This window comes from Neopelma chrysocephalum, unplaced genomic scaffold (genome assembly GCF_003984885.1).
Source record: "Neopelma chrysocephalum unplaced genomic scaffold, ASM398488v2 Primary Assembly neopelma1_22, whole genome shotgun sequence".
Classification (NCBI taxonomy): domain Eukaryota; kingdom Metazoa; phylum Chordata; class Aves; order Passeriformes; family Pipridae; genus Neopelma; species Neopelma chrysocephalum.
This window is the reverse complement of record NW_020897689.1, coordinates 3,206,518-3,233,938: the sequence shown is the minus strand read 5'-3', so window position 1 is coordinate 3,233,938 and position 27,421 is coordinate 3,206,518. Positions and strand designations below refer to the sequence as shown.

At 36.0% G+C, this 27,421-nt stretch overlaps 1 protein-coding gene across 1 annotated transcript; it reads left to right on the top strand.

The window, feature by feature from the left end:
* The first annotated feature begins 8,159 nt into the window (after window positions 1-8,159).
* ATP6V0D2 (ATPase H+ transporting V0 subunit d2) lies at window positions 8,160-27,148 on the top strand. The gene is made up of 8 exons (XM_027683470.1): window positions 8,160-8,404; window positions 14,681-14,852; window positions 16,093-16,271; window positions 18,976-19,055; window positions 20,894-20,971; window positions 24,239-24,415; window positions 26,112-26,189; window positions 26,722-27,148. The coding sequence occupies exons 1-8, from the start codon at window positions 8,275-8,277 to the stop codon at window positions 26,881-26,883; spliced, it is 1,056 nt and encodes a 351-aa protein (XP_027539271.1). The 5' UTR covers window positions 8,160-8,274; the 3' UTR covers window positions 26,884-27,148.
* The last annotated feature ends 273 nt before the right edge of the window (window positions 27,149-27,421 follow it).

Sequence of the window (27,421 nt, the reverse complement as noted above, 5' to 3'; positions counted from 1 at the left end):
AACCAGGCATTTCACAGTATTATTTTCAATCAAGTTCTTCATCTGTCTTTTATGACTCTTTGCATAAAATTATCGTATTTTGTTATAAAGTTTAAAGTCTGAAGTCAGGGAATCTGCTTTATATATGCAGGAAAAAATGTGCTGGTTTTTCACAGTGAGGAATAGATCCTTTACTCGCAAAATATTTAAAGGCTTTCATACAAACTAGTGTTGTGACAACATCAGCTACTTTATTCAATTGAGTAAGAAAATTATGATATTTAGAAAGAGAGTAGTACCTCTAAGTTTCAGAGTATCTTTCTCTGCTTAAAGTCAGACAAAACTTTGATCTGTTTGCTGGAACTCGCACCATCCATAAAGTTGTGAAAACGGTAATAATTCATTGCACCATGTTTTCTCATGCACTGGATCCAAACCTGTTTCAGGACAACAGGTCTGGGATTAGGAGAGCCAGAGATGCAAAACTTCTGAACATTTCATTTGATATTATTAGCACTGGAGCCACAGAGATCTCAGTTTGTGCTTGTTCATGCTAAATCAGATCGTACTTACTGCCAAGTAATTGTTGTACTGTCTATCCCACTTGTCCCCATGGATCCCTCTACATATGGATAATTAGGCCCTGGCTTTATAGAAGCTTTGTCATCTATATTTTTCAGTAAAGAATGTGGTGTCAGAGTATTTACTGCATTTTCATTACTATTACTGTTATTTTTTTCCCTATTTTTTTGACCAAAGTATATGACTCTTTATTAGAAAAAATAAAAATGAAGTCATTGTTCTCAAATAACCTTTCCCATGATTCAGGTACTCATTTGGGTTGTGGGAAAAATGTGATATGAAGAACTTTATCTAACAGAGTAGTACTTGAACACCTGAATACCTTGAGTACTTAAACTCCTGAGTACCATCCTGAATAGCATTTCTTCTGGTGTTTTAAGTCCTTATGACCTTGGGCTCTAATAGCTCAGTCACCCACGGTGCTGCAGTACCGACGGATGGTTTTGTTTAGCCAGAAATGAAAAAAGGGCCTCTATATCCAAATCTCAAAAATACAAAATTAAGGTTTAGAACCAACTCCGACATTTATTTTATCAGCCTTTCCAGCAGCAATCCTAAATTGTCTTTAGTGTATCTGATGGTTATTTATTTTCTAATCCTTTTATATAATTAAACAAACATATTTTGATTCTGCTATGTGTAGAGGAAATAAGGTAAACAAATGCATCATCAGACTATATTTTTTCCTCTATGCAAGTCAAAATCTGATATATTGATTTAATTTTGTAAATTAAGTCTGGCCATTACTAAGAGTCATTTAATAAATCATGAGAATAACACATGTTCAGGTGTTACTTTCTAGGCTTGATGCCAAAGAAACCAGGATAGCATAACAGGAGCAAATCAAGCCATGAACTAAAATACATGGATTAAAATATAAAATAGATATAATTTAATAAATATTTAAAATCTGTCACCTTGACATTTTTTTTGCAAAATAATGTAATCTTTCTTCTGAAAACGTAGCCCTGTAAAAAAGATTAATTAATCTTTTGATAAAGATTCATTACTCATGCAAGCATCAAGAGAAGGGTCTAACAAAAATGCCATCTCTTAAAAAATTCTAAACCTCACCACCAATATTTCTCAAATTAATAATTTTAAGAAAGGCTTCTTAGTTTATTCCTTAATGTAAGTATCCTTACATTTTAAAGCAATATACCTTGAAAAAACATTTTAACATAAAATGTAAAGCAGCAATTGCAAAAATGTGCATTCGTGTGAAATGACATTCTGGAGAATTTTAACTGGGCGAGTATACCAGCCAACAAGTACTAAGCTGTTATCTGGACTGCTTTCTATGTTACCCTTTCCATCAGCTATATAACATACATGATTATGAGGCTGAAAAAAGAAGTAAAATTAACAATTCTACATTTTAGTAATTCTTAAAATATATCAGAACTAGCAAAACACTTATCAGAAATTAAAACCAATAAGTTCAAATTGAAGAAAAATATATTCTCAAGTTAAATGCCCCATTTACAATATATACTGATTTAGTTCAGTCAATATCCTTGCATATTCCAAGTTTCTGGCTCAAGAGTTCAGAGTAGGACTAGCCTCTTAACTAAGATACTATTGCTCCACCTAGTGAAAAATTTGTAACATATCAGGCTTAAGTCCGAAACTGAACAACATACTTTTTGAATCTATCCAATTCACGGAGCCAAATAAAATATATTAATCCTCGAGTTAAATTCCATTCATCCCCCCGTTGAAACTCAGTTCTGATTTTAGAGTACGTCTCAGTTTTAAGACTTTATTCATAATCTTCTGAAACAGAAGTCATAAATGGAAAATGGAACTGTAATGAAGATTACAAGGAATAGGCTGTAAGAGATATAATCCATAATTATTTTAGTGTTATGCTAACAAAATGTTACATTTTGTAGTCATGTATATCGTCTGGCTGTTTTCTGAAGTAGATAATGTTGATGGTCAAAAAGAGATATATTAATTGCCAATTGGTCTATTGGAGAAAAAACTGCCAGAATTTGCATCTGTGCTAGAAATCTGTACAATGAGAGGAAGCTATTCAAGTTGTGGTCCCCAGAGAACTGTAAATGTGGAATTAATGGACCATTTGCACTTCATATTGAGTTGCTTGTACTTTTTATATCGAAGTTTTATCATCCTTATTTTGTTTCCAGGGTGTATCAAGGATATAATTTCCATGATCCCTGAAGGAATTTAAAGCTAATATCTGTTGATCAATATCTGTTGATTGTGTATTTTGTGACAGTTAGTGAAGAACTGATACATGAAGAAGAGAAAAGGGTGCTCATCTGCATGAAATCTTTTCAAGAAGAAGACTGAAAATTAGGATGACAAAAAAAGTACCACCACTGCGCAGAGAAAGGCTTAAGGACCCCAATGGTAAACACAGGATCTGAATTCTTGCCACTCTCAGTAGAATTAGCTAGAACATGAGTCTAAGCTGAAGACTGCTGAGAATATCACTGACTAAAAGTACAAATTATTCCAATCAAAGTGGCCCAATTTTATAAGGGAGTGTATAAATTTTGTAAAATTCCAGTTTCACTTCTGAAAGCATTCCAGAGCTGTGTTAGTTTGCTCAAATCTGCTTTTCTCTAGGCTTACATCTACTGATAATGATTTTCTCCTGGCTTGTCTCCGCAGACTTACCACTCTAACTCTCTGATAAAATCCTTTTTATTACACTGGCATGTAATTCCTTGAACAAAGACCAAAAAACCCAAAAGGCTTGATGACCTAAGAAGCTGCTAGATTATCTTTTTGAATGCCAGGGAGGGGGAAAAGGGAGCTCTTTGATATTTTATAACACCAATGAGTGATACTTGTGAGCCCAATATCAAAGTAGCACTGCTAGTAAGGAACAGAAGTAAAAGATGTATTTTATGTAAATTCAATCAAAAGCTGATTAGGTGATAGGAAAGTTAGGAGTGCATATTTGCTGTGAATTCTCTCATCAAAGACAGAGAAAATTGGCTGAGGTACAGGTTAGGACTGGGCGTGTCAGCTAGGCATAACATTTTTTTTGGCACAAGAGAGTTTAGCTATCAAGATGATCTGCGTGTAAATTCACCTTTGTCATGATTCAAAAATATCTAGAAAGCATGGTAGGTGGATTGTGTCTATACAGGTACAGCCTATTGTTCTCAATCTTCATATATTTTATGAAAATACAACATATTTTATTTATTTAATACCTTTTAACTTTTAAGCAGTCACAGATATAACTGCATTTGGACTATTTCTTCATGGCTGAGAGCAGTTGAGTAAAGCTCAGAAACTGGGACAAACATAACTGTATTCACTGTAGCTGAGCTACACTTCTGCTACCCATGGTAGCATATTTGTAGCTATGTAGAGTACCAGGGTCCATGCAGTATCTAAATTTGTTTGATACTCATTTTATGAGAGTTACAGGTACTTAACACATCAGAAAGGCTGAATCGCAGTTTACATCTTGCAATCGGAATTGTCCTATTATTATTTCAGAAATTGAGGTATTTCAGCAGATCACATTTTGGAAAGATTTTTAGGAATGGGCCACACCCATCAGAAATTTACAGGAGAACATTCCAGAATTTACAAAGTTTCAAGAATTTTTATGTAATTGCCTTTCAATGCCAGCAAAAAGATATATAACAAAACACTCACTGGAAACTCTGCATTCCAAAAGCCTCCAAATCAGTTTAGATGATATTCTGTTAGAAAATTAAAATAATTTTAATCAGAATAGTGCACACCTTATAATTTTTATTTAGCCTATCTAAAAAAAATCCATTTGGGGGGAGGGAGGGGAGAAACATCTGAAAAAACAGATTATGTTGTTAAAAACACTTTTGATTTGTAAGTAAGGGAGGTGCCTTTTCCACTGACAGGATAGGAAGTACAGAGCCAGTGTTAGGTTAAAAAATCTCCCACAGCCAAACAAGAGAGTCAATATACACACAGATGAAGAGTTCTATTTCACCCATGCATTGAAGCAGCATTATATACTGCTAAGAGTGAATATGTCACTCATAATGGTAATTATCTTGCAAGCATTGCATAGTCAAGACTTGAGTGAATTTTGTTTCTGCACAAGCAAAATTTAAGGAGAGATCTGCCTGCCTAAAGCTGATACAAATAGACTTTTAATTAAGATTCCAAGATGAAAAAATAGCATATTTATATACGTCTAACCAAAAAAAAAAAAAAAAAAGAGTAACCTTGAATTCATGTGATTTAGTCAACATTCTACTCATAAAACATCACTTACTCATTCTCCTGCTGATTCTTTGTCATTTGTTCTTCAGTATTAACCTCGTGGCTAGGAGCTGTCAATGCCGTTAAAAAAAAAAAAAGAGGAAGCTAAGAGAAAGACCTGCGCATATAGCAAAAATATTAGTAAAATGGAAATATTTTGTTTGTCACTTCTGAGTAAGTAATCAGTATATGTCGGTTTCATTGTTAACTTTAGATTAGCTGAAAAAAAAATTAAAAAAAATAACTTTTTTTCGTGTTTATTTCCAAGTTTATGTCTCAGTGGAGATAAAAACAACTGAAGTAAGGTGGCTTACAGCAGTGCTACGATGACCTCTTGTGGTTAAATAATATATGCATATTGGCTCAAAGTCTCTTGAAAACTTGCGGTATCAAGGTTAAATTATGCTCTTAGATCTGAAGAGTTTTATGTTGCTGAGGCTGCTTAACCTGAAACAACTTCTCCTCCCAAGCACGCTATCAGTATTTGTTTAGCTCACTGCTAAAACATTCTTTTAAAAATATCTCAACCTTTGCACTCCATAAACTTAACAAGTGAGAGTATCGTACTTTCTCACATGGTAATTTGTTAAGGCAAATTCACAGCTCTACATAAATAAATTCATTAATATAAAGAACGACAGTATTTAATAAAAACTTACACACTACAAATGTGAAAGAAACCATATAGTACTAGCCACTCATTATAAGAAGTTAGAACAATAGATAGTGAACATTATAGTGATAGATTGCAACAATAGATATTGAATATATATTTTTATATAAAACTTCAGTGCATTACTTAACTATATGTATAACATTTAAATTGTTGCTAAATCTGTCTCTTCTCCTCAATTTTTCTTGCAACAATAATCAGAGAACTGAGGATTTTCTGATGTTGCTGAATGCAGTCTCTCTACTCGGATCAAATCCTCTGACACCTTATCCCTTAATAGATAAAATCATTCAAGACTTTATCCTGATTTTGCAATTTCCTGAAATCATTCAAGATGACACAAATTTCATTTAAAAACTTTGCTGAGTGATTATACTTCAAGTAGTTCCATCAGTATCTATGGATCCATGGTGGCACTTTCTCACTGAAGGATCACCAGTGGTGGTATTTGCACCTGCCAGGCAGTATTTCCATGACCTTACTAAATTTAGGGTCTCTTGCAAAGCCACTTCTGCACTGGCTGTGCCGTCTGAAGCTTTGGAAGCTCATCGGCAGCATAACCTTGGACTGCCACCAGCTGGATATGTGCCACATTCTGGTATGCTGTGATTGCAGCTGGGGGAGGCCTGAGTTCAGCTGCTGTGAGACACTATTTGTTTATGAAACACACACTTTGGAGATCTTTGGAGGTTAAAATCAAACATTGCTCTTACTGTACACAATAATTATTATTATCTCTCCCCATTTCTTTTCTTCGAAAAGAAGAAAAACAGAGGCTGTCAAGCAAAACACGCTAGAAAAAAAATTATGGCAGCAACAAAAGAGCAGGTTTAAGTTAAAATAGGGTTATCTTCATGTGTCAATAAGGAAGCACTGACAGTGGTCATATATCCTGAAGAATCTCCCTGGTTTTTGAAACAGCATCAACAAAATTCTTCTGAAAACTTCTTGCATGAGGAGCTTTTGAGCACTGATGGCATGCAGACTTAGGAGACAAAACCAAATTGTTTGTGTGGGGGAGGGAGATGTTTTATTTCTATTGTCTAATAGGCCTAATCTCTCTCATTCTTCTTTAGCTGGGTTAACTCTGCAGTGCTAAGAATTGACCAACTTAAAACTGTAAACCTGACTTACAAGGAGCAAACTTCAATACTCTAGGCACTGCTTGAACTCCCAAGTAACTAGAGTTTGAATATCAGCATGTGATGTTTTAAAATGTCTAAATGCTGTCATTATTATCCCTGCCATTGGTTACAGGTGGGGTAATAACCAGCCTGAGACAATTTTAATTTGACTCTCAAGGTGCAGTATCTCCCCTCTCTCAATCTCTCTGCCAGGTGGCTCATGGCCACTTCTTGCCCATTGGAGGCTCCTGGCCAGCCAGCCAAGAAGCCAGCCAGCCAGTGACCTTCCTAGAAGACGGAGTGGGTGGCTGGCTGGGCAGCAAATATACAGGCATCTTGTGCCTCATCATGTAGCCTGCAAAGCCTTGCTGTGCCAGAAGCAAGGTGGTATAGACCGGAATCACCTGGTCAGTACTAAGCTCTCACCAGTCTCTCCGCTCATGGGATAGGGTAGAAGGTCTCATAGTCACAGCCTTGTCTCAGTGGCTGCTGATTCATAATTCTTGCTGAAGCCATATTTCAGCACAAGGGATCAATAGAGAAGCCATGGTGTATGTCTTCAGCTGACACAGTACACTAAACATCTTCAAAGCATTGAAAAATGAGTCTGTGTGTTGAGATGTGGATGGCAGGCAGCTGTTGCAGTTTCTGTTGCTGGTGTTAACCCTCCAACCATAAAGCAGCCTTCAGACACCTCACCGCAACTTTCCCGAGCTCCAGTTAATTACTTATTTAAATAGTACCTAGTGTGACATAAGACTTTGCCTTCCAGCAAAGGCAAAGCAAAGGGAGAAAATAGACTTTCTGTGTTGATTACAGAAGCACAGCCACTTTTACCTTCAGGGCACCAAATCTGAAAGGCAGGAGACTTAATTATTCAGTATAAAAATGATTGATTTAGCAACTTTGAGTTTCAATTAAATGAAAATCAAGAAATCTAAAAAAGGACTAAATTTGAATACAACCAGAGCATTTTAACTTGGACAAACTATGGTTATGAGGCAAATTCTGGATACTGACTTTCAAGGACAATGAAAGTCAAACCCTTCAAAGACTTTCACCTATGTACATGATCTAATGCTCACAGTAATTATTAGGAGGCTCTTATACTTTGTATAATTATTTCTTTATAGAGACGAGCAGCAGAAAATTTCAGCAAGCATAAATGTAAAAACCAAAAGGTATGCAGACACACTAAAACAAAATCTAAGCTCCTTGAATAGACTATGTTCTGCCATAGCCCTCTATTTTAGTGCTGAAATATTTTTCCAAAAAATGCTCACAGACGACTTCCTGTTTATAATACAGTTAAGAAATAAAAAAATGTTATTCAAGCTTTCTAATGTGCTTTCTTGTTCTTCAATCAGTGCAGAACATCCTTGTACGAAGTAGTTAAAACTTGTACTTCCTTTTTGGCTTCTCTTTCAACAATAATAGGTTCATTTTCTGGGTCTGACAGGAGGGAGTTGGATTTTCTGGCTGGCTGTTGTTCCATCAACTAAACTGGAACTACAATACGAGCAAGAAACAGGAAGAAACCAGTTGGTAAAACACAATCATAGGCTGGCAGGAAATCAGTGACTATTTGTCACTCCTTCCAAAGAGGAGAGAAACAGTTGGTGGCAGATATTCAGTACCATCAAGTATCCAGCAGAGAGGTTTAAACTTTTATTCTCCATGCCGGGATACTCAGAGTTTTATTTCAATGTAGATCATGGCTACTTGGAGGGTCTGGTCCGAGGGTTCAAAGCTGGGATCTTGACAAGTGCAGACTATGTCAATTTAGCACAATGTGAGACACTCGAAGGTAAGTCTGATGTTTTATTTTATTTAGAAAGAAATACTCTTGCTTAGACATTTGAAGAAAGCAATATAAAAGACTGAAGTATTGAGAGCTTATCTGAAAAACCAGAGATAACCCTGATGTCCTCTGAAGAACTGTTCTTATACTTAATAGCTTTCCATAGACTGTGATTTGTGTACAGACTATGATTTGCAAAGCAGTACAGAGGATGGGATTTTCTGGTTTACTGATAAGGTTTGGAAATCTCATCCATGGGGTTCTTATGGAGATGGGTAACCTTCTCACAGATTTTAACCATGCTATAGAACAGTTCAGGTATTGAAGTTTCATATCATTTCAGCAGGATAAAATAGTTACCAAAATCTTATTAAAAGATTACCATTTGTCTCTGAGTTTCTCTATAAAAGATATAATTTTAGTAATTTATTACTTCATAGGTTTTAGGGTAGTGAGAGACATTCTGCTTACCAGTAAGAGAAAACTAGACTCCACAGAGATAAAACTTAAGAAAATACAAAAAAAAAAAAAGCTCTTTTCAAGGTGACTTTGCCACAGTAATAAAGAGAACACACAGTAGTTTCCAAAACAGCTTTTCGTGGCCAAGACTGGTCACAGCCTGATGAAGACAGACCTGTACAAGAATCACACACCTCCAGACACTTGGCAGGAAAAAATGCAACAGAAACAAATCCCTTTTCTAAAGGAACATAAAGTTCATTTCCCTGGCTCCAAAATGAAAGCTATGATTCATCTTGCAGATTAAAACAACTGCACATAGAAATGCACATAGATATTTACCTGTCAGCAGGATTAAATTCCTCTCATAGTTAAAGAAGAGATTGTCAGTACAGTCGATGTGATCTAGGCAATATTGAACTGTCCAAGTGCACATACCTACTTCAGCTGATAACCTGGAGAGCTGTATCAGCTCTCAATTTCATGCAATGGCAGTTCAGACACAGAGAACACATGTATAAAATCACTCTGAGAACTGAAATCTATTCCTTTTGTCATCTGGACAAAATCAACAGTTTCTCTATCCTATATGTTCCAGCAGTTGTAATCTATGCAATTTGAAGACATCACAGACACTCTTTATATTGTGTTTAGTCGTTTAAGTCAAAAAGTCCTGCTCCATGAGTACACAGACTTCAGAAAAAGCTAACAGAGTTAGCAAACGTCTGTCAAAGGCACAAAGGACAGAATGGTGGAATTATTAAACCTTGCTCTCTCTTCATTTCTCCCATCAGAAGAGTTCAATAAATGATGTAATCTAAAGCTTCATGAAGTGAAAAGAAAAAGAAATTCCTGGTAACTTCTGAATAAAAAGAAAATACAAAGGTTTAAAAACACATGAGAAAAAAGAATTATCTACACCCCTCCCAGAAGAATCTTTGCTCATTATAAGAATAGTTAAGAAAAACTATCTAAATTTAAATTTTAAGTCACACTACAAGAACATTATTTACCACTAGGAAATAGTTTTCAAACATTTCTGAGCTATATAAACCTTCAATATTATGAAAAGCATTCAGCAGATCAACAAATAACAACAGAGAGATAAAATCCTTTTCTAATTAAGATTTATAATAGAAAGAACAAAAAGTTTTATTTTTGAACCTCTTTTTTTCTAGTGTTCATTCCATTTTTCCATTTTAAAATGTAAATTATTTCAGTAACAGAAGCAGCAGCCTTCATAAACCTCCTACAAGCACATCTCTACTACCCACCAGCACTTTCTTTTTTTCTCTATTCGGCTACATCTTTTTCTCCATTGTAATATTTTCTACTTATTATGGACAGCTAACAGATTCCTAACAGTTACCTACCAAATGCATTACTTATAATGTAAATAAGAGAAATATTGGATTTCTACATGACACTAAACACTCTTATTTCTCTGCACATATTGGATGCTGTAATATTGAACTTGCACCACAAGTGTACAGTGCATCAAAACCACAGACCTCTAAAGTAAATTTCATACATTGTCTTTTGTTTCCATTGAAAAGATTCAGCAGTGATTTGTGATGTAGTACTATGATGTGTGTCCAGTAGTGCCATCAGTTCATGTCTTCACATTAAAAGGTAATAAATTTACCCTATTCTGCATTCCGTGGCATAGCACCACACCACAAAAAATGGTGTAAGTTAAAACCACTATAAATATGCTAAAACAAACAAGTGGGGGAAAAAAATCAAAATCACTCAAAGTAACCCATAAATAGAATAAAAAGGAACTTTTAATTTCAAGGTGGTTTTGATATCTCTAGAAAGGAAACCATAATGTCAGTACAGAAGAACCACAGGAAAAACTGTAGATTAACGCATTACATCTGCTTGATAATCACAGAGTAAGTATAACAGTGAGATGGAAAGAAAAAAAGGAGACTACTGACTTATGACACCACTATGTCCTCTCAATTCAGGGCCATACAGACAGGCTTCCAGCTTAACTTAGACATCCTTTTGGGCTTGGTTGAATTACTATAATTTCCATGGAGCTACCTTGTGGGCAGCATGCTACTAATTTGGCCCTATGTCATCATCTGTTTCAAAGGAATGAGATTCCCAGAGCAATCTTGCTGGCAGTCTTTGAAGTAGAAATATGGGTGTGTGTTAAATTAAGTGTTTTATTCCTACCTTGCTTATTTGTGTGATGGAAAGACTCCTGCTCAGAAGGACAAGCATTCCACCTCTTCTTCCAACACATCACTGAAATAAGTTTACTTAACTTGCCAGAGCCAGAACTCGCCAGCATGTGGCAGCTGAAATAACAGTGTAACTCAAAGAAAACTGCAGTTAGTTGGCAATTTGGCTATCAAAGGGAGGAGTTAGACAAGTTCCCATGTACTTGATGCCAAGAGACCAGGTTGACACTTTATTCAAGTTCTCACAATACTCTTTCTTTCTGATCAGGATCATTCCTGCCTTAACTGCATCATCTTAAATTAGTCTCCCTCTGTGCACTATTTCCCTTTACACATACTCTTAATTGTGTTTGGTTGCTGTTCAATTGTGAGTAAAATCATACGATTTAAAATCATATTATTTAAAGTCATAATTTTCCTACATATTATTTTCCTGTATATAATCTTATGAGGAAACGCACAATGCAGGTGGATGACAATCATACTGACAGCTGAAATATGGGAATTTTCTTTCCTAGGGATCTTGTGGACATGCTGAAAAACCCAGCCTAGTGCAGGTCTCCAAGAGGGCCTAAGAAATGGAATAGATACAATCAATAAAAAGTTTTGGTGAATAGGAATGTCTGAAACCCCTGTAGTGCTCAGCCATCATGTTACTAGCAAAAGTGTCTGACTGAAATAGTCCCCAGATCTTACTTATGCCAACAATAGAGAACTATAATTTAAGACTAGCAGTTCACACTGTGGTTCATCTGTGGTTCATCTGAAAAGGAATTGAGGAAAGCTGGAATTCTCTGCATATAGGTTCATCTGTGGTTCATCTGAAAAAGAATTGAGGAAAATTGGAATTCTCTGCATGTAATAAAGTAATATTATCTAATTTCACTATAGGCCAAGTATTTTTACATTCTTTGCAATAAAAAAGAGGAAGTAAAAATGAATAGTTTTCACAGGAAATGTGGATGTGAAATCAAAATATTAATGATTTTTTAAAAATTTGGTCTTACATATTTAGACGCATTTCTGGGTATAACTCTCTGTTTTTATTTATATCTTAATCTTGCTTATCTTTCTCTTTTTCTTTAGTTAGCTGAGTTTCTTTTTTGTTCATATTTGGATTATCTTTCTTCTTCCTACACAGAAGCCTGTGCTGAAACTATGATGATTTCCAAGAATCTGACTCTGACTATTCAGAGACCAATTACCTCTGCCTTCTTTTGTAAAGTTTTGTGATCACCTGTTTAATTTTAAGAAGCAACTGATTTACACTGCTAGCATAAGTTCAGTCTATTGAAGGAAGATATAGAGAAATGCTAACAGATCCAGAGTTCTAGCTGAGTAAGGCTGTCCTATGCAAGAGTGTGTTGATGTGATTTGATATGGTTTTGATGGTTAGACTATTTGGTGGATAAGAAATGGTTGAGTGGTTGCATCTAGAGAATAGTGGTCAATGGCTCAGTGTCTAGATGGAGCTCAATGACACGTGGTGTCCCTCGGGGGTCCATACCGGGACCTGTGCTGTTTAACATCTCCTTCAATAACACAGACAGTGGGATTGAGTGCACCATCAGCAAATTTGTAGATGACACCGAGTGGTGCAGTTGACACACCTGAGGGGATGGGATGTCACCTTAGGGATCTAGAAAAGCTCAAGAATTGGGCCCATGGGAGCCTCATGAGATTCAACAAGGCCAAATGTAAGGCTCTGCACCTAGGTCAGGGCAAACCCTTGTATCAATACAGGCTGGGGCAGGAAGGAATTGGGAGCAGACTTGTTGGAAAGGACTTGGGGATACTGTTGGGTGAAAAGCCAGGCATGAGCTGACAACGTGACCTCACACCCAGAAAACCAACTGTGTCCCGGGCTGTATCAAAAGAAGTGTGGCCAGCAGGTTGAGGGAGACGATTCTTTCCCTCCGCTCTGCCCTTGTGAGACCCCACCTGGAGTACTGCATCTGTCTCTGTGGTCCACAACATAGGAAGGATATGGACCTGTTGAAGCAAGTCCAGAGGAGGGCCTTAAAGATGATTGAAGAGTTGGAACACCTCTCCTATGAGTAAAAGCTGAGAGAGTTGTGATTTTTGAGCCTGGAGAAGGCTCCAGGGAGACTATTGCAGACTTTCAGTACCTGAAGGGGGCTCACAAGAAAGATAGAGACAAACTTTTTAGTAGGGTCTGTAGTAATAGGTCAAGGTAACGGTTATAAACTTAAAGAGAATAGATTCAGATTAGTTATAAGAAAGAAATTGTTTACAAGAAGAGTGGTGAAATGCTGGAAGAGGTTGACCAGAGAGGCTGGAAACATTCATGGCCAGTTTGGATTGGGCTCTGAACAAACTTGAGTGGCAGCCAACTTGCATAGAAAACTCTGAGATTATCTCAGTAAGCTAGAGTTCTAGACGTAGGAGTTTGAATTCACAATTGTATTAGTTGCTTTAAGTCTCGGTGAAGGCAACCTTATGACATACTGAGAAAGTATACACGTGGGGAAACAGGCAAAAGTAGCTACTGTACTGATAAATGCATACCTTGCTAATTGCAAATTAACTTCCTTTACAGGTACACTCTTACTTCAGTCAGTGGGAGTGTTGTCCTTTTCCATAACTATCACTTCAGATTTTAGATGGAAATCTAATTATTATGAATGCCTAAATCATGTAGCAACAGCCCAATCTATAATTTACAATAGTTTTTATATAACATTTGAACATAATTATGCATTGCAGCAGGACTTTTTGTGAAAGGAAATGTTAAACTCCTTTGAACACTAAGAACTGATTCAAATTCTTACTTTTCCCTCATGGTAAAAAATGGATAGCAGAGAAAATCTGTCAAACAAATTCTTTGATATCATGAAAGCTTCTTTCAACTTTGTGGTCTAAACAACTCATTTTCCTCAGTCACCAGGTTTGAGAGCTCAAATGGAGTATGTAACAATAACCCAAGTTTCTGGAACAGCTTCTTAGGATTTTATAGTCACAGCCATAAATCATACAAAGCCAAACCAGAAATGCTAAGAGTGTAACTCTGCCCTCTCAAGTGTTCCACTGCAGAAGCCATTTGGAGTCCAGAATGTGAGCCAGGCGAAATGTGTTCTCTCCTCTTCTTCAGGCAGCCTGATAACAGAAGATTATAATCTTACCTGAGATTTAAATGTTTCATACAAAAATTTAAGATCTTAACAAAGTTAAAGAATGATTCCTATTGATGCATATCAGTCCATAGGAGTGCAGCAGATGAAACTACCAATGTACTTTAATGGTGCAAAATCAGTGAAACCAAAATATTGAACAAACCTGATGGGAAAGGAGCTAGAGACAGTAGTAAGTCACACTCTGTGTGGTATGGTTGAAAAGGAAAGCTGCTGGTGAAATTTATGACAAAGGTGTAAATTATTTGCTCTTTCCTATAGCCTGCAGTAAGTCTTACTGGTAGAAGACAGTACAAATTTCCATTCATTTTGCTTTTACACTATATATTAAACCTATGCAAAAAACTTTTCAATAGAGTATGATCACATGCTTAGTATGAAAATATATAAGAAATTAACATTTAATTATTTTAATTTGGTTTACAGACAATAAAATAACAGTTTATTCTCATGATCTTCCCTGAATCTACTTCCAGACCTGAAGTTACACCTGCAGACTACAGACTACGGCAACTTCTTGGCTAATGAAACTGGGCCTCTCACTATTTCCACCATCGATGATAAATTAAAAGCAAAACTACTCACGGAATTTCATTACTTTAGAAACCATGCTTTTGAACCACTTGCCACTTTTCTGAATTTTATCACGTAAGTAATATTATCACATAGATTACCATGCAGACTCAAAATGAAAAAGCAGTTAAAAGTTAAAATAGTGTAAATGCAATGTGTTGGAATTTCTATTAAACTTTAAACCCAGCAAAATTGCTTTGATACTGCAACATTTACATATTTGCAAATATAAGTTTGTCATATACATGTATATGTATAAATACTATCTATATAGGTATATAAATATACTATATATATATAAAGAACTATTGTCTTTGCAACTATTTATTTTAAAGTGGCAGGAGAAGTAGTAGATATTGGGAAAAATGGTTATAATTTTCAAACACTTTTAAGTCAGAGAACTTGCAAAACTGAAGTTTGGGGTGGTGATTCATGCAAGATTAACAATTTCATGATGTACAGGGCAGTGATTTGATTCCTCAGCATGTGGCAAGTTCTAGACCTTTTTAAAAAAGGGGAATAACACCACATCCCACATCTACCATACTTTTTATACTATTTGAACACTAAAATCAGAACTTTATGTTGCGTATTGCAAGATACTTAGATCCAAGTAGCTATTTTTAAAAGTTCAACTGCTGTTTGATGCAAGATGAAGAGAAAGCTCTGATCTCAATACCATCATAAACAGATGAAAGTTGTAAATAACTGGCTTAAGCAACTTTAAGAACAGGGATCTGCTTTATAACAGTATAACAACATGGATTAGCTGAATGCCATAAATATCCCAAGGGAGTAGCACTCCCATTTCCAAGTCACTGACAAAAACTCTTATCAGCCTCTTTGACGATAAAACTAGTAAGAAGATGATAGAAAACTTCTACTGAAAAGAGTACTTTTAGTGATAGAGAAGAAATATGTGAGAACCTGTCCTTAGTTTCCTCATGGGAGGATGTTTAAAGATGAGTGAGAAGAAAGGCCTAAGACTGGACGTCCACATGAACTCTGTTGTTTTAGTGCAAAGATTACCATGCACTTCTCTGTCCCGTACCTCCTGCTTTAAAAAAGTCTCTTTTCCAAATCAGTCATGTTGTTTAAAACTAATGTGGTGTTACTTACTGTTTACTTGTGGTGTTACTTGTTGTTTAAAAATTTCTGTTGTTTTTTGATGAGCTGTTGATACAGAGTGAACATACACATTAATAATACTTTTTAGTATTATTGCTAATTTTCAAAAATCTTAGGTTTGTATTTTTTCAAATGAAAAGTCATTATAAAGATAATTTTTTTTCTTTACTTTTTCTTTCAAATACAGATACAGCTATATGATTGACAACGTAATTCTTTTAATAACTGGCACATTACATCAGCGACCCATAGCTGAACTTGTTCCCAAGTGCCATCCACTGGGAAGCTTTGAGCAAATGGAAGCAGTCAGCATTGCCTCAAACCCCACTGAGCTCTTCAACGCAATTTTGGTTGACACACCATTAGGTAGAAACACTAAATTATTTCTTACTTTCTTCTTGAAACTACTAATCCTGTATTCTTAAGAATAACATATTTCCTACTGGATATGTTGTTTTGGTAACACAAAACATGAAGTGTGGATCAAGCACTTCTGAAATGGTGTTCAGGACATATTCTAGCAATGTTTATTAACAGCTTCTATATCCACCTTGGATAGCAGACACAAAGAAGACATGCTACTCAAGAAGTGTAGTGTATGTTTTTTATATCTGAAATAGTCACTGATTTAGAGCATCTAGGTTTTTATTTCAACACCTACATCTGTAATTTAAAAGTATATCCTCACTAAAGATCAAGCAGATAGTTACTAGTATTAGATATTGTGATAGAACCTAGATTCCTCCTTGAGATTTGGGCATGGTTCAAACATAAAGAGAAGTCCTATTTTGAAGAACTAAATTTAAAAGCAAAACAGAGTAAAGTTTGGGAATGTCACATTATGAAATTAAGATGAAACTCTGCTCAGTGTGCTGCTGCAGCCAATACGAACAAAATCTAACAAGCTGTGGTGCACTACTGTGAAGGGTACTGAGAGTTAGATGGAACTGGATGGATCTGAACATATGTGAAACCATTATGTGCTCTCATCTTCAGACCATGAATGGTTTTGGGTTCTGCTTTTCAAGAAGGTGTGGTAGGTTGGTCCCAGAGAGAAAACAGATTTCCACCCAGTCACTTGCTCATACCCTACTTCCAGCACAAGTTAAGATCACCTACAAAGTATTGTTGCAGGCAAAGCAGACTCAACTTGGGGAAAATTAACTTGATTTATTATTGATTAATATATATATGATGTAATTAATTATTGATCCAGACAATAGGAAACAAGCAGAAATGAATGAAACATTTAGACACTTGGGGAAAACACCTTTCCTCCAGCCTTTTCCAATCCTTCATTCCAGGCTCTTCTCCCTTTCCCCCTTAATTATCACCACAAATTACACTGCATCCCTCTAGAGAGGCAGTGAGTGTCACAAGGAGTGGGGGGAAGTTTGGAGTCATGAAATCAAAGAACATTTTAGGTTGGAAAGGACCTGAAAGATCGTCTAGTTCCAACCCCTTCCACTAACCTAGGTTGCTCAAAGCCCCATCCCAACCTGGCCTTAAACAATTCCAGGGGTGGGGCAGCCACAACATCTCTGGACAACCTCTTCCAGCATCTCACCACCCCCACAGTAAAGAATTTCTTCTAATATCTAATCTAAACTTACTATCTTTCAGTTTGAAGCCACATCTTCTTGTTCTATCATGCCCTTGTAAAAAGTCCGAATTCGGCTTTCAGGTAGGCCCCCGTTAGATACACCTGTTTGGCTGAGAGGCTCAGCTGTGCCCTGTGGTGGATCCTGGTTGGAGCTGGCTGTGTCCAGCAATGGGCAGCCCTGGTTTTCCCTCACAGAGGATGCCCTGCAGCACACCCCCACCGGCACTCAGGCACTAGCATCCTGTACAGTGAAATCAGAGAAGGGACAGAGCAGGAGAGCTAGAATGAACAGTGCCGCCATGCATGGACAGACTAAAAGGCTTTTGGAGTGGACAAGGCTAATAAAGAGATAAGGACAAGGTTTACAGGGTCCTAAAGGCAGCGGTTTGTCCGCAGTAAGCTACAAACTGCTGCTTACCAAATCCTTCAGAAGACCAAATACCAGCAGAAAACCAGTTTTGAAAGAGGTAAACTAAACCACCTTGTGTTTTTTTGGGGTTTTTTTGTTGTTTTTTTTTTTTTTTTCCACAGCTGGTAGTAAATTTCTGGAATTTTTTTTTTTGCTAAACAAGTTTGTAAAAGAAAAGAGTAGTATTAGCTCTTTAAAACAGTCTACGGGGAATAGATCTATGAGGAGATAATAATGGGAACTCTCAGGGCCACACCTTCTAGTGTTCTCCATCCAAAATCTGGATGCTGGAAGAGTAGGAAGGGAGAAGACCGCAGAATATGGCCAGGCTCACCTGCTCTCCTTAAATACCATTTTCCATTGCCACAGTTTGAGACAACAATGACATGCAGCACTACTTTGCCCCACTGGCATAGCTCAGGAAGAGTGAGAGTTTGGCACACTTTTGTTGATTATGAATACAGTATTTTTAAACAGTCCAGCTGCACAAATGAACTTTGTCTAACTGTCTTCCTGCTCAAAAGCTTGCTCTCTAGTCAGTTCTGTGCAGCAGCCGGAAGCACAGATGGTCAAGGTCAAAGTTTGTGCCCTTTACCAGTTGCAACCTGTTGCCTTTCCCCCACTATAGACACACTCTATAAGAAGAAGACACACTCTATAAGAAGAAGAGGGAAAATAGGAAAGAGGATTCTCCTTAACAATTGAAGAACACCTGCATGATTTAAGACAAAAATTGTTTTTCATGTCCCTCACTAGAAAATCTCCATAATACCCAAACCATATACTTCAGAGAAGATTAGGGCTTTCATTAGCATTCCCATCTGATTCTCTTTGGAGACGTGGACTCTGGCTGCGGCACTGATTGATTCTCATTAAAATAGGAGGGAGTAGGAGGATAAGGGGAAAATCAAGAGGATTTCTCTTCCCCTCTGTTATATCAGCCTTTCTTGTACAACAGAAACCTCAGATCCTTGTTCACACACTGGTGAGCAATAGACAGGAGATGCATATTATCAGCATGCAGATTTATACTGCAATATTGTAAACTCTGCTTTCAGCTGCTTTCTTTCAAGACTGCTTGTCTGAAAACGACCTGGATGAAATGAATATTGAAATAATGCGCAACAAACTCTACAAGGCAAGTTTTTGCAACATAACAATAATATTTGGGATTTCTCAAAGTGTCTCAGAAAAGGTCAGGATCATTAACCCTGTTTTATGGAGAGGGAAACAGAAGTATGATGAGATAAAGCAAGCTGTCTGAGATCATCTGGTTGATTTCAAGCCCAGGAATCAAATCCAGCTCCTTTCATTTCTACTCCACTGTTTGGGGAGTTTTCAAATTTTAGTTCTGCATCCAAATTCTAATTTAATATCTCATTAATGAAAATGCTTTAGATATCAGGCTAATTTCCAGATCCATTTGTTTATGAATAACCCAGTTATCCACCAAATGCCACAGAACTGTTAGCTCCTAAGTGAGCCTAGATAGGCTTTTGGTTAACATTTATTTTTATTTATATAAGGAAGATTTGATTTGAAAAGATCTAATTGCTTTGGGTCTAGCTAACATGATTTTTACTTAAGGATTTTTTATTATTTTCTTTCTTTTAAAATCCTCTTTTAGCAGTGCTACAGCACAATACTGTAAGGATATGAATCTAACATGATTTGCATTTTCAAAGTACTTTACAAATATTAGCACACAGGTCACTGCTCTTTGTTCTCTTTAAAGACTATACATTTCGCTGATGGTTCCTCCTGGCACATTTTCTCCAAATTCTTTGTTATCGTTCTTTCACAGTGGATGCCCCAGACTGCAGGAAGTATATTCTTACAGTGATCTAATTGTACTAGGGGGAAAGAAAAAAAATCTTCTGTTTGTCTTACAAATGATATTTATAAATTCTCAAGCCAATTCTTTATTCTTAAACATTTTGCTACTTCTCTCATTCAAAACAGCATCAATTATACCCAAGTATTTTAATTTTTTTCATGCACTTTAATTCTTTCACAGTGCTACTAATCTAGACACTTTTTTTCAATTTGATAACATACATATTTTATTCTTATATCCTGTGTGGATATTTACATTAATATATTTACATTTATTAAATCTATTTTTGATTTTTCTTCTTGCTCATCTAAGTATTAGGGGGATCATTCTGCAAAAACATCTAAATTATTAATATATCCTTTCTCCTCTGCTTCACCTGTCAGTGTGATCAATTATGCTTCAGCTCTACTATAATTCCATGCAGTAGATCCCCCTTGAGATGCCTCCACTTAAAAGTCACTTAATTGCATAGTTAGTGACAGCTTCTTCTAACAAGATTATGTGAAGATGTAGCAAATACATTTTGATAACATAAATGTTCCCTAAGACAGTATTGGGGGATGGAGAGGTGGGAGGAACAGCATCTCTGAGATATTTACTGTCCTTCCTGCACAGGTAGTTTGAAATGGGTGCAGATGCCAGAATCCTTAATAGATCAGAGGTCTCTGCCGACCAGTATTACAGGAGCTTCGTCTGCTGTTCTGTCCTAATCCAGGGTTTAGGGTAGAGCAGTAGGGATTAATTTGTGTATCCTCGTACTGCTGGCCCAACAGCCGTGGCATATGCCCAAATCCCCTCCTCCACACACTATAAATGAAGAGTTCCCTTCAGCCATCTGCTTATTATGCAGTGGAAACTCAGTGGAGCTCAAAAAGTTCCTTCTTTAGAGATCAAGTAAATCATAATATTTGTCCTGTTACAGTTTTTGAAAACATTTGAACTCAAATTGTAATAACAAGACATTTGCATTTTAATATTTCAACTTTCAACTAAGTAATTAAGCACATACTTGAATGTGAACTCATAGGTGGAATTATCAGAGTTAATGGAAGTATTTAAAAATGAGGTTCAGGACAATGTGCTAACCTGGTCCAGGTCTTAAGCAGCATTTAAAATATTTCTCTTCTTCTTTCATGAAGTCTTATCTTGAGGCATTTTATAAGTTTTGTGAAAAACAAGGTGGCACTACAGCAGAAATAATGAGACCTATTCTCGAGGTAAGAAAAATTTGGTCTTTATACATTAAAGTACTCCACAATGTTGTTACATTTATCTTATTTTGTTTTTCCTGTTCCTTCTCTCTCCATTTGCAAAGTTATGTGTCAAATGTTTACTTCTCCCCTAAATATACTTGTTTTTCTAAGATATAATATGTTCTAGGATGACTTTTACCTCTTGACTAGAGAAACAGCTAGACCATTACTAGAGAGGAGCCAGTCTCAGTTAATATTTTTCTATAATAAAGAGCAGAACAGAATAAATGGTTCACTAATCTCAAACTGTTGCCCTTTAACATTTTTCTGCATTATGTAGAAAAACTAAAGAAATCCTATTCTTACACTTTCTACAGCTTAAAATTAAGTTTGGGATAGCTAAAGTCTGATATTACTGTATATTTACTAATCAATAATCTTTAAGCTTCATGGCACTGTTATGTTTGTCTACTCTCCTATTAAAATTAGTGGTTGAAGTTAAAGTTGAGTGACCTTTGGTCATATAAAAAAATCCAGCATTCTATGTTATATTTTTCTCTCAACTCAGAAAAGTTTAATATTTATTTTTTCCATTACATAAAAAATGCTTAATGTCCTTCTCCCCAAAGCATATTCGCAACATAATGAATGATATTTTTGTCTCTGTCACTGTGATAAAAGATGCAGAAATTTCTAAAATTGAGTTCTCAGCATTCAGCTCCCTTTTCTTCTTCCTTTTTTTTTTTCTCCACATGCTCTATCACAATTCTTTGCAGAGGTTGAGAGCCAGATCACCCATTTGCTTCCAGGAGTCTTTTTTTTTCTGGATAAGCAGAATTTACACCCTGGAAGCTGAACAAAATTCACTGAGCTCTGACGACATCACAATGAAAGTTTACATTTAGGAGAAAGATAATAACTATGGCAGCTCATTCCTGAAGGAAGAATGGTTTCTAAATTACATTTTACAAAATAATATCCTAAAAGGGATTGCAATTTCATATTTTATTTAACCAGGTCGCAATGTTTCAGTTTACTCTCTAAACAAAATATTCCTAATCAAGTTAAATTGTACAGAAATTAAGCATTTTGACTACTCTTTTCTGAAAAATAAAAATCAAGAGATTGGTTGGCAGAGATAAAGACATTTCTTGCAGTTGATTCAGATTTTTCAGAAAGTTCATTTTTAGCTAGAAATTCATGCTTAGAGCAGATTACTCACCAACATTAGTTTAAGCATGTTGCAAAACTATCTTTATACCAGTGGTAACAATTTAGTCTATGATAAGCTTCTTTAAAATCCCTATCTAATGTCAATCAGCTAGGAGGATAAATTTTCTATGGAAGATTTCCTTTTCTATAACATTTTAATAATCTGAAGACACACATAGAGCAGATTGCTAATGGTTGGATTCACAAAAAGCTGAAGTTTAATTATTCAAAAGAATACTTGCTATTTATTTTGTAATCTTATATGTAAGACTACCAGCTTGACTCTATCAGAATGAGGTTGAGGTATTTAGCTCCCCAACTCCTTGACTACCAGTCATCATACCAACCTTCCACATTAAGAGTACTGACTATCTCTCTTCCACCTTGGATGACACACATTGCAGGTTTAACCCTGAATCTGTCAAGAAACTGCAGGACTGTGCTGCAGCCAGTGCTGTGTCTGTTATCAGGGCCCCATGCTAATTCTGAACTAGCAGACACGCTACTTCTGTCTCCCATATGGAAACTAAATCACCTTGTAAATGGTCATCCTATGACTTCACCTCTACCTACAGCAAGTTGCCAAGTAACTGCCTCATGGCCTCACTCACTATGGAGAACCTCACATACTAATAATTTGATGAATTGAGAGGTCTGCATGGATGGGAATGATCCTGCAAATTTTCTCAAACTGGGACCCACCTGAAGCAGAACCCAAACCTGCTAGTAGTTGCATCTAGAATGTTTTTTTACCAAAAAAAAAAATCACAATTCTAGCCCCTAGATTCTACATGACTTTATTGAGTTAAATAAGAAAGCATTTGTCCTTCTAAAACAGTTTCACTAGGACTGATATGCCTGATCGTATTAAAAAGGCAAGTGAAATTTGGCCCTGTTATTCATTAGCTAGAAATCTTTTCAAGCACACTTATTTTCTTCTCTATTGTTTACTCATTTTACTTACTCCAAAGTCAGTGCCAGAGGGTGGCTGGTTCCTGTAATTGTGTGAGCCAGTACACGGGAGTAGATCTGTGAATATGTGTTTAATGGCTAAAGTGGTAGATTTGTGTTGTAACTGCAGCCTTATTATTCAACAGAAAAGAGTACGTTTCTGCTTAAAATAGTTCAAATATTCATAGCATAATAAATTTTGTAAGATGCTTAAAATATGCATATACTGTATATACATGGAAAATTTTCCCTGCATAATCCCTGCAATTAGCAAGGACTCTGCTGTTCTTACAACATGAAGTAAGAAATAAAGGAAAGAAATAAAACCATAGTCAATTTAGTTCTCAAGACAGAAGAAAAAAATTAAATCAGACAGAACTGAGTAAGGTTATTTTTATTTACTATTGCATTTTTAATTCATACTGTAAGAACAGCAAGTGAAATTTTGCCTTGTACAAAAGAACAATGTGAGATCTAGACATTGGAATGACTTTCAGTTTACTGCTGCACTGAAAATACAGATACTACTGTCATCTAAACCTGGCAGAAGAAATATAGCCTTTGATTCTATGTATTAAAAATTAACTGGTATTTGAAACACTTAAAACTTTAACTTAGCAAGTAAAAGCTTCCTCCACCGTATTAAATTAGCTTTTTAAATATGTGTATTCAGAAACTATTTTTTTTTCCGGATTTTCATTCAACCTTTACTATCAACAGCACCTTGAGTTACCCCAGAACACCACTATTGATTCTCAGTCCTTTCCTGTACTATTATTATTTATAGGAGTATTATTTCATACACAAGGGTGTGAGGAGATTTTTCGTTGTCAACATCTGGGTAACTAAGCAGGGAAGTGAGCAAGCAGCAGTGATGATATTTTTAGTACAAAAATCACAGAATAAAAGCTGTGGTTGGAAAACCCTGTTTGATTTTCTAGTTAAAATTTAACATATACTTACAAAGAAGGATTTACAGTTTCTAAAATAAAGTAGGCTTCCAGTGTTCTCAAGTCCACTTTTTTTTTAATTTTCATAGTTTAACTTATTAAAAAAACACAAAATATCCACACAATTTAGAATGAGATGTCTAATAAAACCTCTTTATTCTTTGTTTTGCATATTAAGTTTGAGGCAGACAGACGTGCCTTTATCATCACCATTAATTCATTTGGCACTGAGCTGAGTAAAGATGACCGAGAGAAGCTGTATCCAACCTGTGGAAAACTTTATCCAGAAGGCTTACACCTGTTGGCCAATGCCGATGACTACGAGCAAGTGAAGTGTGTTGCAGAATACTACTCGGTATGTAAACTAATTTAATAAAACCAAAAGCCAAAACACAAATACTTAACATCTCTTGATGTCAGCAAAATTTTAAAGAGTATTCACATAAGTTAAAAGCATTTTTGAGAGAGAAAAAAATCAGCAAAGATATTAAAGTTCCCATCAAGGTGTATATGGAATCAAAGGTCTTTGATATGATAATAAATAATGGCCAGTCTTCGCGAACGAAGATTGGGGGAAAGGTCTTTTACCTTTCCAGCCTGCGCAATGGATTTTTTAGGTGAGACACAGCCTGCGCTGAACTGAGCCCACCCTTTAATCCTAAGGTTCATCTGCCGGGGCCAAGCGAGCTTGGACAATGGCAGTGAGGTCCTCAGGACGTAGGTTTGTTTAGAGTGACCTTCTCATAGATGGATGGCCTCACAGGGCTAACGGGCTCCATCTGCCCGGGGGACTGGGATTCGAACCTGGGTCGCAGCGGTGAGAGTCCCGCATGCTAACCACTAGGCCACCAGGGGTCCCCATTGATATGAAGACATAAGATATATTATTACCTTCATGCAATACAGAGATCCCCTTACAATGATGTTTGAATAAGACCAAATCACATCCTAATAAACAAAAGTCTTCCTACTCCATTAACCCTCCCCAAATTGAGTTTCACTTCACAGCTGCTGCCTCCAAGATTTTGGAGCATAGGCATGAGTCATTTTAAAGTGAGCCGGCCAAACACTTAACATCATGCAAAGCTGATTTACTGCTAGTGTACTGTAAAAATTCCCTTCTGAAAAGTTTTCTCTAAATTACTAATTTACTCAAAGAAGCAGATGAAATTGTTAATATTGATGCAAATAGTACTGCTACTAAAGATTAATCAACCTGCAACACTTGATCTATGAATTAACTGTTGTACTCTATCTATAACATTTGTGCTACCCCAAGCAGGTACACAAAACAAAATGTTGTCTGGTCAACTGCTTTTTTCCATAAAAACCCCACAAAGATGGAGCTGTACATCTGATCTTGTGCATAATTAGAACATTTGAATCATGAGTTACCATGTCAATTTGGTACAAAACGACTATTCATGTCTCAGTGGGATATTTAGATGAACTTGGAAACCATTGTAGTAGACCTGTACTGCACTCCTACTTTACTGGAACAACAAACCAAACACACAGATGAGGAAATTACACAGAAATGTAACACATAAGAAATCAAGGCAAATATATCTGCACGGGATGTTCCAGGATGTCATATCAGACTAATGAATTTGGGGACAATATTAATGCAGGTAAAGCAAATCCAGCTGACTACTGGAAATAAAATGAGCAGCCATGTGAGGATCAGAGTTCATAGTTTTGGCTCCATTTACAGCTCTGGCTATTTGTACAATTTGTACAAGAAGTTCAGTGCTCTCTGTCCAAAGGAGTGAAAGGTCATGTGTCGTTCTACAATAAGTCTCTCTTAGTGCCTTCAGTAAATTACTTTAAATTGTAGGAAATGACAGTAAGAAATAGAAGAACAAATGTGAATTTCTTTCTTTTGCTGATTATATGCTTTTAACTTTTGATTTATGAAGAACTGTAATCTATACATGAGTTCTTCTATATAAAAAGATTACTTAACATAGATTAATTCATAAAGTAATGTAAGGTATCTGTAAGAATGCAAAAGTACCTTATTTCCATGGAGTGGTTGTCTATGCTTTTAGGAATACAAGGCTGTGTTTGAAGGTGTAGGGAGTGGCAGTGGAGAAAAGACACTGGAAGATGCATTTTTTGAACATGAGGTAAGAGCTTCTAACCTTAAAATAACAAAATTAAAGTTACCTACCTGAAATAATATTTAAAACAAGAATGAGGTACTAGGCTTTTGATTCTACTATACTGCATCATTCAGCTTTGTATTCAAGAATATGGATTTTCGATGGCTGTCAACATATGGCTGAGTCAAAATAGAAGGATTTACCTTTTTGAATAAAATTAATCCTAGGACATTCTTCTGAAGATGAGTTATAGGGTTGTCAAACCTGAGAGCCTATCTAAAACCCATCTCATATTATCCACCTAATGAAATTTCTTTTGAGTAGTCTACTGAAGAAGGTATTTCACCACTGTCCTTTATTTCCTGTAATGTTGATGTAGTCTATGTCCAAAATTAATCCACAGACGACATTCCAATTACATTTATACTCAAGAGACTGCTAAATATAGTCACAGTTGCAAAGTTACATAGAAATCTTGATCAGAAAAGCTACCATAAAAAATTACATTTGCTTTCTTTGATATTTTATCATAACATGTGTTTCATCTTTTCTACAGGTAAAGATGAATGTGCTTGCATTCAACAACCAGTTTCATTTTGGAGTATTTTATGCCTATGTGAAGTTAAAGGAACAAGAATGCAGGAATATTGTATGGATTGCTGAATGTATTTCTCAGAGACACAGAACCAAAATTAACAACTACATTCCAATTTTCTAAATCTGAGAATTTATAATGCCTGAAAAGATGCATCATTTCTTAGAACATAAGAAAAATATTTTTTCAAAAATTAGCTCTTACCAGATGTTTTAAATTGTATTAATGAGCCTCCTTATATATACCAGTGTAAGAAAAAAAGTCTTGTAATTAGAGATATGATTACTTCATAGGGAAATATTCATGGTAATATTCATAGTTTTGTTGGTAGATTTCTTCCTCACTCTCCTATTTTAATTTAATTGATTAATAAAAACTTCCTGTAAGGTCTCATGTACATATTCTTTCTCTTTTGTGGAAGCAAGCTTTGTATCAATGACATTTGAAAAGCTCTTTAATGGCTTATTTTTGAATTAATGGTTTTCTCAAAGGGCCAATTGAACCACTACTATCTCACACTTATGGTCTTTTTCATGGTATGCAAGATTGTATGAAGGAGTTAATACACTAATAAGAGAGAAAGTCTGAGATTTCCTCTAACAAATCTCAAGAGGGAGCTTCTTGACCCTATCTAACTGTAACACGTCTCTGAAACTAAATG

Excerpts from the sequence above, each read along its gene's own strand:
- ATP6V0D2 (XM_027683470.1), top strand. The coding sequence starts at position 8,275 with ATGCCGGGATACTCAGAGTTTTATTTCAATGTAGATCATGGCTACTTG. Across the intron at positions 14,853-16,092 it reads ACTTTTCTGAATTTTATCAC|ATACAGCTATATGATTGACA; the intron begins GTAAGTAATATT and ends TTTCAAATACAG. Across the intron at positions 19,056-20,893 it reads TGCGCAACAAACTCTACAAG|TCTTATCTTGAGGCATTTTA; the intron begins GCAAGTTTTTGC and ends TCTTTCATGAAG.